The sequence below is a fragment of the Sminthopsis crassicaudata genome, chromosome 5 (genome assembly GCF_048593235.1).
Source record: "Sminthopsis crassicaudata isolate SCR6 chromosome 5, ASM4859323v1, whole genome shotgun sequence".
NCBI classification, from domain to species: Eukaryota; Metazoa; Chordata; class Mammalia; order Dasyuromorphia; family Dasyuridae; genus Sminthopsis; species Sminthopsis crassicaudata.
The window spans coordinates 176639668-176650235 of NC_133621.1; the positions used below are offsets into that span (position 1 = coordinate 176639668).

General features: G+C 40.5%; 1 protein-coding gene and 1 pseudogene across 1 annotated transcript; one reads left to right on the top strand and one right to left on the bottom strand.

Annotated features, from left to right (window-relative positions):
* Positions 1 to 479: 479 nt before the first annotated feature.
* Positions 480 to 3973, bottom strand: LOC141543917 (activator of 90 kDa heat shock protein ATPase homolog 1 pseudogene; annotated as a pseudogene).
* Positions 1808 to 9295, top strand: ELP5 (elongator acetyltransferase complex subunit 5). The gene has a single exon (XM_074268833.1). It carries the CDS (start codon positions 4051 to 4053, stop codon positions 4918 to 4920), a length of 870 nt encoding a protein of 289 aa, XP_074124934.1. The 5' UTR covers positions 1808 to 4050; the 3' UTR covers positions 4921 to 9295.
* Positions 9296 to 10568: the final 1273 nt, after the last annotated feature.

Sequence of the window (10568 nt, forward strand, 5' to 3'; positions counted from 1 at the left end):
AAAGAGGATGGGAAAAGTATGGTAGGTCTAAACAATGGCAAAGGTCCTCCCAAAAGGAAAAACAGGGAGGAGAATAGGTTAGCAAATTTGATTTTAATTCCTGGTTAGAGATAAGTATCTAGAAAAGGTGACCTCATCAATCAATCAGTATTTATTAAGTGCCTCTTATGTGCTAATCATTGTGAAAGGACAGAACATACAAGACAATATGTACTCAAAACCTTATGTTTTAATGGGAAAGACAAGTAATCATAAAAACACCATAAATATGAAGTGGATAAATACCAATGTATGTAACATAAACAAAGTGAAGTCTTTTGCTTTTGCATTAGTCATTTTCTGCTATTGGCCCAACACCAACCCCACTGAGTCCTTCCTTACAGGCATTTAGGTATTTCAGTAGATGAAATGCTGACCCTAGTATCAGGAAGACCTGAGTTCAAATCCTACTTCAGATAGCATAACAGCTAGGTGACCCTTAATTTTAACCTCTTAACTTCTGCCTCAGTTTCTTCAACTGCAATGTGAGAATAATAGCATCTACTTTCCAGGGTTGTGGCAATTATATGAGAGGTACTTAATGTTTCTCGCACTCTTTGTAATATTTATAACTTTCCTTTAGAGAACAAGGAAAGAAACTTTTTCATTATCCATGAGGATTTGATAGCTAAGGCAGAATTCTAAAGATATCTAAATAGCAAGGGCTGTCCCCAACATTTAGCAAAAGGGTATCATTTTGTGGCTTGAAGGAAAACAAAATGGTCATCCCCAATTTCTTCTCCGACATTTCTCCAAAGGAAACAATTTTCTTCCAGGAAAAGAAGTTGGTGATTGGGACCTGAAGATTGGACACTTTGTTCTGAGGGAGGTGGGAAAGAAAAGAGCCATACTGATCTAGAATTATATCTATTCTATTAAATATTGTAAAGATATCAAAAGAAAGCATACATAATGAAAATATGTAACAAACAATAGTGGGGAATGTGGTCTATCACTGATAGTGAGGTAACTCATCTCAATCAGCTGAGAGTCCTAGCTCTCACCAAGAGGAAGCTCAACAAAATCTCTAGTGTGGTAAGCTGGAGATAGGGACATAATGGAGATTGAAAGTTCTTCTCCTTGGCTTCTTAAGAGTCTTTTCCTTCAGCAATCTGAAGTAGAATTGGCATTTTCCATCTTTCTTGAAGATGGAAGCTAGAAATACTCAAAGCAACTACAAAACCCTAAAAAGACTAGACTACAAAAGACTTAAAGAGACTCAGATTGGTATTCTTTCCTGTTCTCAACAACTCTGCCCTGCCCCACATGCAGGTGTAGGAGATTGCTGTCTACCAAAGAGGAGAGAATCCCACATTTAGGGACTTTGGGATTCAGATTTCAGCTAAAAGAGCAATGTTGGATTCTCCTTTTTGCTGTGCTTCCAGGAGAAAAGAGGAAGCAGGAAGGAGAGGGTTTGCCCATGAGTACACAAGGCAGCAAGTCTGTTTGGGATGGAACCAACTCCTGTTTCTGCCTTCTTTTCTTTAATAAGAGCTCAAAAGCATTGGGTGTCTTTCCTCTTTCTAGTACAAAGGAAGCAATAGACTAATAAGGAAGTATCACTGAGAGACACAAACCACCAGGGGGAAAAAAGAGCCCACTTGGTTATTGGAGGAGCAAATCAAACTAGTTAATGACCAATTGTTGCAAAGTAAAAGAAGTAATAGAAGTAATTGTTGTTGTGGCATTTATGTAGTACTTTAAAGTTTACAAAATGCTTTACAAATATCTTCATTTTATCCTAAAGACAAACCCTGGACACTTTTTTTAAAAGTTATGTTTATTTAGCATGTACACATAAAAGAGAATTTTCCATCTGATTTTACCCGGCAGAAAACTTATAATGCATAAACTTATATGAATGGGGAAGGGGCCTAGAACCCACAATAGTGGTTGGCTTGGTGCATTCTGCCAATTACATTTGTAGGACAGTAGAGAGCTGGATGGGCCATGGTCATGTAGAAGTTAACATTAGAATAAGCATGCACCAGAGCCAAAGTTCTGTTTGATGCTCTGAAGATATTACCCATGCCAGCCTGTCTTGTCCATTCTCCCTCTGGCAAGGAGATGTCCCTGCCCACCATTAGAAGTTCTGCTTCTCCCTTTTTTTCAATAAAAGTCAAGAAAATAGTAGTAAAAATTTTATCAGGTCAAGATTTAAACCTCCATTTCATCACAATTTTATTTTTAGGGACTAGATCTAAAAACTCCCTGGTGACATTTCCATCCAGCAAGTGAAACTTTAAATCTTCATCTGCTTCTAATACAGCAAAAGCATGGATAAAGATCTGAACCATTTCCTGAGTAAAAAGTACCCCAAAGAGGTCCTCTGGTGATGTTAAGAAAGCATATTTCAGAATGATCTTGCATGTAGGGATCTTAACACAAATGGTTTTAGGTTGACTTGCTAAAGTAGGTAAGATCATAATATAAATTCTGTTTTAATCATAACATAAATTCTGTTTTAAAGTCCTGACTTAAGTTTCCACTGAATCTTGAATCTTTGTCACACTTTCTTGCTTCATTAAGGCCAAAAAGTTCATCTTTAGCAAGGCTCACACTGAGCTATTTTTCATTGCCATCGTTCTCATCTATCAAGTTGAAGATCTCATTGAAGATCTCTCATTCTTTGATTATCACTCATGACTTGGAAGTACCAATCCCACTCAGTTTGATAGTCCACAGAAAGAAGACAAGTTTGCCTTTGTGTTTCTTGGCTGATGTCTCTCCATCAAGTTTGCTCACTTCTGTCACCTCACACCTGGATCACCACAAATAGGGAATTCTGCTTATCACTGAACCCGTTTGAAGCATCTTATTTCAGTCTAATGCAAATTATGGACTTTAGGGGCATCTGCCCACTCCTCCAAGCTCCAGTCTGTCACTGTCTTACTATATCATCCCCATTTTACAGAGGGAGCTACTTGCTCCAGAGCTTCACAGGTAGTGTCTGAAGCTGGTCTTCTATTGTATATATGTGGTCAACAAAACCAAAAGGTGTTCCTGGTCTTGGGCTCCTTTTTCTACTTCTAAAAAGTAGCTGACCCTGTTCTGACAGGGTCAAAATTCATGCTGTCTATTCATTTCTTCTTATATGCTCTTTTAGATTTCACTGTTCATCCATATCAGACTTTTTCTTCCTCAGAATTTTTTCCTCGGTGTCTTCAGAATTTCATTCTTGAGAACTTAGGGTCCATTCCTCTTGAGTGATTCAATAATTATCATTTTTTCCTAACTTATTTTAATACTCGCATTTATGTAGCTCTTAAGGTTTTCCAAGTGTTTTCCTTTTTTCTTCAAGACAATTCTGAGGTAACTGATTATCTCTATTTTTACGGGAGGAAATTAAGGCCGACAAAGATAGAAGTGAACTGCCCCAGGGAGTCCCACAGAACTCAGATCCTGGCGTTCAGCGTCTGCTACTACTGCGCCATCTAACGGCCGAAACTTCCCACGCTTATTAAAATGATTACAGAGCATAACAAAGGTAACCTCGACGAAAATTTGAGAGCCAGAAATATCCCGCGTAGTGTGGCGCACGCGCACCAGTCCCCCTGCTGTCCATCGTTAAGTGCCCGCTCACAAACATTATAACGGTTATTTATCCCGGCGACCTAAGAAGGGACGCTCTCTTCGAAAGACCGTATTCCGCTGGCATTAACTTCTTATGCTGGTCTGAGAGAGAGCTCGGCAATCCTTCCTCTGCTTTGTATTTCCCCGTTTCCACCCCTCAATTCCTCCCCGTACAACCCGCACAGCTACAGCTCTCGGAATTGCCGCAGGACCAGCAGGCGCGCCTTCCCTCGGCCCCGCCCCCCGCGCGGAGGGCGGCCCGTGACGTCAGAGAACGCGACCCGAAGAGGCCTTTGGGACCCTCGCGAGTGAAAGGAGATCCTCTCTCGTGGAGATCTGAACTCAAGCCCCGTGACGCCATCAGGACGCGTCTGCGGGGAGCCGCATGTGGCTCTGGCTCGGGAGAGACCGGGTGGGAGCCGGGAAGCCGAGGGGAAAATGCTGCAGCTGCTCTCCAGCCGCGGCGATCTGGTCTTGCTCCGAGACTCGGTGGAGTGGGAGGGCCGGAGCCTGCTGAAGGCGTTGATTCGGGAGATCGCCCTGAAAGGAGAGCAAGTGCATGTCCTGGGCTGCGAGGTAAGCGAGGAGGCTTTCCGGGAAGGCTTCGACTCGGATACCAACCGCCGGCTTGTTTATCACGATGTCTTCAGAGACCCCCGGGGCTGCGCCGGGATCGGGGGGCCGCTGGGAGCCCTCAGAGCGTGCTTGAGGGGAGCAGACCCCGGCCCCTGCACCCTCGCCGTGGACTCCCTCAGCTGGCTGCTGCTCCACGCTCCCTGCAGCGCCCTGTGCCAGACGCTGCGAGCCCTGGGCCGGGGCCGTGTCCACCCTGGCCAGGTCCGTGTTCTTGGCCTGCTGCATGAGGACGTGCATGGGCCGGGGCCCTTGGGCGCCCTGGGGAGTCTGGCCCAGGTGGAGGTGACTGTGGGAGGGAGCGCCGAGTGCGCCGTGGCCCGCGTTCTGCGGCCTAAGCCCAGGCATCGCCCCACCGAGCAGACTCACTGGTTCTCCATACTGCCGGACTTCAGCCTGCAGCTCCACAAGGAACCTTCTCCGGAGGCCCAGCCCCAGCACAGACCCCCCTCGGCCACAGCGGACGTTCTGGCGGGCTTGACCTTTAACATCCACCTGTCGGAGAAGGAAAAAGAGGCCCGGGACACGCTGGCCCTGCCCTTCCATTTCAGTAATGAAAAACAACAGTCCTTGCTTCGGCCCGCGCCGACCTCTTCTGCCAGCCAAATATTTTATGAGCCTGATGCCGAAGACTACCTGGATGAGGAAGACCCAGACGATGACCTGGATGTGTGATGCTTCAGGCAGGCCTAGCCCCGGGAACTGCGCGCAGGCCAAAAAGGGACAGGCCTGCTTTTGAAAATCCCTCCAGAGGCCCATTACACGTAATAACGTATCTTTCAACAGCTGTAACTGGAAAAGGGTTAGGACCTTTTTTTTTAAAGTCAGTCTGTTAGAGAGGAGATTGCACAGAAGTGGTTGCTATAGAAATAATTGGATATAAATTTTATTTTTCACCATAGCTAACTATTGATCAGAAGATAGAAGACTGACTTGTCTTCTTATATGGGGAAAAACTGATGGTTGGGGGGGGGGGGGTTGGGGAGATTTTTACATATTCATGTGATTATATTAAAGATGGACCACATCACAATATAAACTGTTTTACTAGGAAATGCAAGGACACAGTTCATCAGGGGCCTTCTAACTGATCAGAAATTCTCATTCGTTCTGCCATTCTCATATAGATACAGTGACGAGAGTCCAGAATCACTCCAAATCATGTACTCATAGTACCATTGAATGTAGTAACAGGTTTCATCTATGTTATTTTAATTATTTTTCTCTTTTTAATGACTATCCAAATACAATTAAGCTAATTTGAGATTAAAAATAAAAGGGTGGGGATGTTTGGTTAAATTTGGAAGGGGGAATCAAAGGAGGAGTTGGACTACTGTTGGTAGTGGAAAGATTAAAACCATTAATGGAGAGAAGAGAGCTGCATGGTTTTTATTTTGAATGTTTTCTCTGCTAAAGAGAATAATCTTTGGAATATAAAGGGCAGGAGGAAGGGGGAGCAGGTATCAAGAATGAGTTTCTTTCCAGATTAAGCATAATGGTATTGGAGCCTCAGATGTGTTGGACTAGGGCACTTCCATGGAATTGGGCCTCCTCCCTTCCCACTGCTAGTCATACCTATGCTTTAACTAGAGCACTTCCTATAAACCTCAACATGCTTCCTGGCCCCTTCAGTGGCCCCATAATATATGTCTTCAGATGACACAAGCTTGGAATCTTACTTAGGAATATGCCAGAACAAAAGCTCCTGCTTGGTCCCTTAGTCCCTGATAGGTGAGGAAGGGGACCTAGGTGTGCCAAAAACAACAGACCAGTGAGCCAAGTCTCTGTAGAGCAGTGGTCCTCAAACTTTTTTAAATAGGGGGCCACTTCACTGTCCCTCAGACTGTTGGAGGGCTGACTATAATAAAAACAAAAACTCACACTCTGTCTCCACCCCTCAGCCCATTTGCCATATTTGCCATAACCCGGCAGGCCGCATAAACGTCCTTATCTCCTCCCCTCACATCTGGCCCGCAGACCATAGTTTGAGAACCCCTGTGAATTTAAAAGAAGTGCTTTCACCTTCTTGCTCACTGTCCTCCTGATGGTCAAGTATGTCAAAACTCTTCAAGCTTAACTCAGACTTAAAATAATGAGAGAGACAATTGCTTCATCCCTTCACAGTTATGGCAGCTGCTCATCCATAGCAGTGAGAGTATGTTCAGTCTAAGACAGATTAAATCTCAGTGCCCCTACCTTCTTCATTGTTTTTTATACTGAGTAGAGGTCACCAAGTATTAATCCCGAGATGAATATTCCTAGCCTTGGCAGCAATCTTGTAAACTCAAAAATCTGATTTCCAAGATCCAGTGCAATTTGCCTAGTGAAAAGTGTTTCCTGTTTGGATGGTATTTCTTAGAAGAAAAGAAAACTAGCAACTGACACTTGGTTTGCTAGAAAAAAATGGGCCTTGAGTGAACTGAGCAGATAGATGGACAGCACAGAGCTTAAGTGAAAGTGTTCAAGATTGGCCGGTTTAGCAATCCCACAAGTTTCCTAGAAACCTTTATCTTGTGGGGGAATGTAATAAAAATTGTGAGTTTCTATATCATGTTTAAATATTTGTCAGTGTGTGCTTTTGAGTCTTGTTTTAAACATTTCTTTTGTGATCAAGGAAATAGCCATCTAATACTTTTCATATGTTTTGTACTATATTATATAACATATATTTATAAATTATAAGATTTACTTGATATACTGAGCATCTTTCTGTAAGGGCGTTTTCATTATTTTGAGGCAATCTGGCCTCAGACGTTTAATGTTTACTAATTGTGTGACTCTGGGGAAGTCACTTAACCCCAATTGCCTCACCCAAAAAAAAAAAAAAAAAAAAAGAATTAAAACATTTTTAGACAGCTACTAATCATTTGTCAAACCAAAGATTTAAGAGATGTGCCCCCAAGGGCTTTGGAATGAAGGTGCAATGAACCACAAATTGCTAGAGATCTGATGCCCTTGCTTTGGATTTTTTTCCCCCTCCAAACAGGAACTTGATCCTTATGAGTCCAGAGCTGGGTCCTCATTGCTGAAAAGGATACAGCACTTGTGCTGTTGTTCCTTGCATAGGTAATAAAATAATGAGAGAGTATTTAGCTGTTTGGTGTATTTCCCCGTTTCAATTGATCAACAGACATTCACGGCCTACTGTGTATCAGTTACTGTGCTAAGTAATAATAGATAGTTCACAAATTAATCAATGTCATTATTTGTTAATCAGTTTCTCTAATTTTTTATTTCTTAACATGGGATAGTGACATAGGGGAGGAACAGGAAATGTCTTGGTTCTAAGACAGACAAAAGGTATTAACAAAACAAAAACAAAATTGAAACTTTTTGTGTTGAAAGACTAGAGAATTTGTATGTTTTATATTGATTAGAGAAATGCAAATTAAAACAACTGACGTACCATCTCACACCTATCAGACTGGCAAATATAACAAAAAAGGAAAATGATCAATGTTGAACGGAATGCGGGAAAATGGACACTAATGCATTGTTGATGGTGGTGTGAATTGATCCAGCTATTCTAAAGAATATTTTGAAACTATGTGCAAAGAGCTATAAAACCGCCCTTTTGTTCCAGCAAAGCACTATTAGGTCTCTATCTCAAAGAGATCTGACAAAAAAGAGAAAACCTATTTGTCAAAAAAATGTCACAGCTATTTTTGTGATGAATAAGAACTGGAAATTGAGGGGATGTCCATCAAATAGGGAATGACTAAATAAGGTGTGCTATATGGTTGTAGTGAAATATTGTTGTGCTATAAGGAATGACAAGCAGGATACTTTCAGAAGAAATTTGGAAAGACTTACAGGAACTGATGCAAAATGAAGTGAGCAGAACAAGGAGAACATAGTACCCAATAACAGCAATATTGTGTGATGAAGAATTGTGATCGACTTGGGCATTCTCAGCAACAGGATTCCAAATGATTCATGATGAGAAAATGCTTTCTATCTGCAGAGGAAAACATTGATGACATCTCAAAATTGACTAAAGCACGCTGTTTTCACTTTTTTTTTTTTGGTTCAAGTTTTCTTGCACAAAATGACTAATATGGAAATATTTTACATGAATCCATATATATGTAACATCAGATTGCTTACCATCTCATGGAGGAGGAAGAATATCAGGAAATACTATATACCATCGTGTGCCAGCAAAACTATGCAATTAAAGATAATAGAAAATCATCTAAACATAGTTATATTGTCCACATTGACATATGACTATGATGGAAATACTATTGTACTATATAAATGAGGGGGGATAATTCCTGAAAAACATGGCAAGACCTCCATGAACCGATACAAGGAACAATCAATATATCATTGTGCACAGTAACAGCAATGTTGTGATTCACTAAAATCAAGTCATAGAGATTGAGGAAAAACAAAAAGACAAACAAAAGAAAGTCTTCTGAGTCCTATAAATTCTTTCTGGGCATATAGCTATTTAATGTTACTTTTTGGGGTAGAAGAGATTACTTTTTTTTTTTTTTTTTTAACTGCATTGCCCTCCTCTGAAGATGAAAGCAGATCTTTATTCCGATACTAAGTTTTTATGATTGGGTTCTTTTTTTTTTTTTTTTTTTGTGAGAAGTATTAGTTTAAGTACCTCTAATCCTGAGGTGGAGGACTGGTGCTTTTAGTTCTACTTCAGTTTTCCTCTGGGACTTAGAACCATAATCTTCCCCTGCCTTAAGTGCTCACAGCTGGCTGTGTCTCTGCCCCAGTGTTGCTACACTCATAGGGGATGCTGGTTCCTTGTGTAAGAAACCCTTTGCACTGGCAAAGTAGAAATCTGGGGTATGGCCATCAATTGGGGAATGGCCAAATAAGTTATGATATATGATTTTTTTTATAACATTATCCCTTGTATTCATTTTTCCAAATTTTCCCCTCCCTCCCGTAGATGACAGGCAATCTCATACATTTTACATGTGTTACAGTATAACCTAGATACAATATATGTGTATAAATCCAATTTTCTTGTTGCACGTTAAGTATGATATATGATTGTGATAAAATACTACTATGCTATAAGAAATGATGAGCTTGATTGATGATTTCAGGGGGGAAAAACAGGCAAAGACTTGCATGAAATAATAAAGTGAAAAGCACAAATTAACTACAAAATAAGAAGGAAGATGCTATCCTCATCCAGAGAAAATTATAAACAAGTATTTACATGATGGTTTACTGTGTATGTGTATGTATATGTATGTATATTCACACATATTTGTATCTAATGGTAGCCATTTCTAGGGTAGAGGAAGAGAAGGAAAAAAAGTTGCAATATAATTTTATTCTATGTTTAAAAGGAAATCAAGTTACACATAAGAGATTTGCAGTTTCATTTTTCTACTTCATTATGGAAATGCTTGTTTTATTTCTTAAGTAAAGAATAAATGAAAAATGGTAAGCTTCATTCTGTATTCAAATTCCAGCAATTCTTTCTGTGATGGTGGATAGCATTTTTTTGTCATGAATTTTTTGGAACTATCTTGGATCATTGTGTAGCGGAGAATAGCTAAGTCATTCACAGTTCATCACTGTAACAATATTGCTGCTAACTCCATACAATGTTCTTTTGCTTCTGCTCAGTTCACCTTGCATCAGTTCATGTAAGCCTAGCTTTTTTTGCAGCATAGTTATGTTTTATCATTTCTTACAGCACAATAGTATTCCATTACATCATATTCCACAATTTCTTTAGCCATTCCCCAATTGATGGACATCCCCTCAATTTCCAATTATTTGCCACTACAAAAAGGTACTGTAAATATTTTTTGAACAAATAGGTATTTTTTTCCTTTTTTAATCTCTTTGGGATACCAACCTACTACAAAAAGAGCTGCTACAAACATTTTTGCAAATGTGAGTCCCTTTCCCTCCTTTGTGATCTCTTAGGAATATAGACCCAGTAGAAACACTGCTGGATCAAGGATATACATACTTTTATAGCCCTTTGGTCATAATTCCAAATTTCCAGAATGGTTGGATCAGTTCATAACTCCATCAACAATGCATTAGTGTCCCAATTTTCTCATACCCCTCCCAACATTTATCATTTTCCATTTCATCTTATTGGCCAAACTGAGGGGGTGGCTCTGTTGCTGTTGTTTTAATATGCATTTCACTTAAACTAGAACCTTTCCCTGTAAGATCAGGAGTGAAACAAGGTTGCCCACTATCACCATTACTATTCAATATAGTACTAGAAACTCTAGCCTTGGCAATAAGAGCCGAGAAAGAGATCCAAGGAATTAGAGTAGGAAATGAAGAAATCAAATTGTCACTTTTCGCAGATGACATGATGG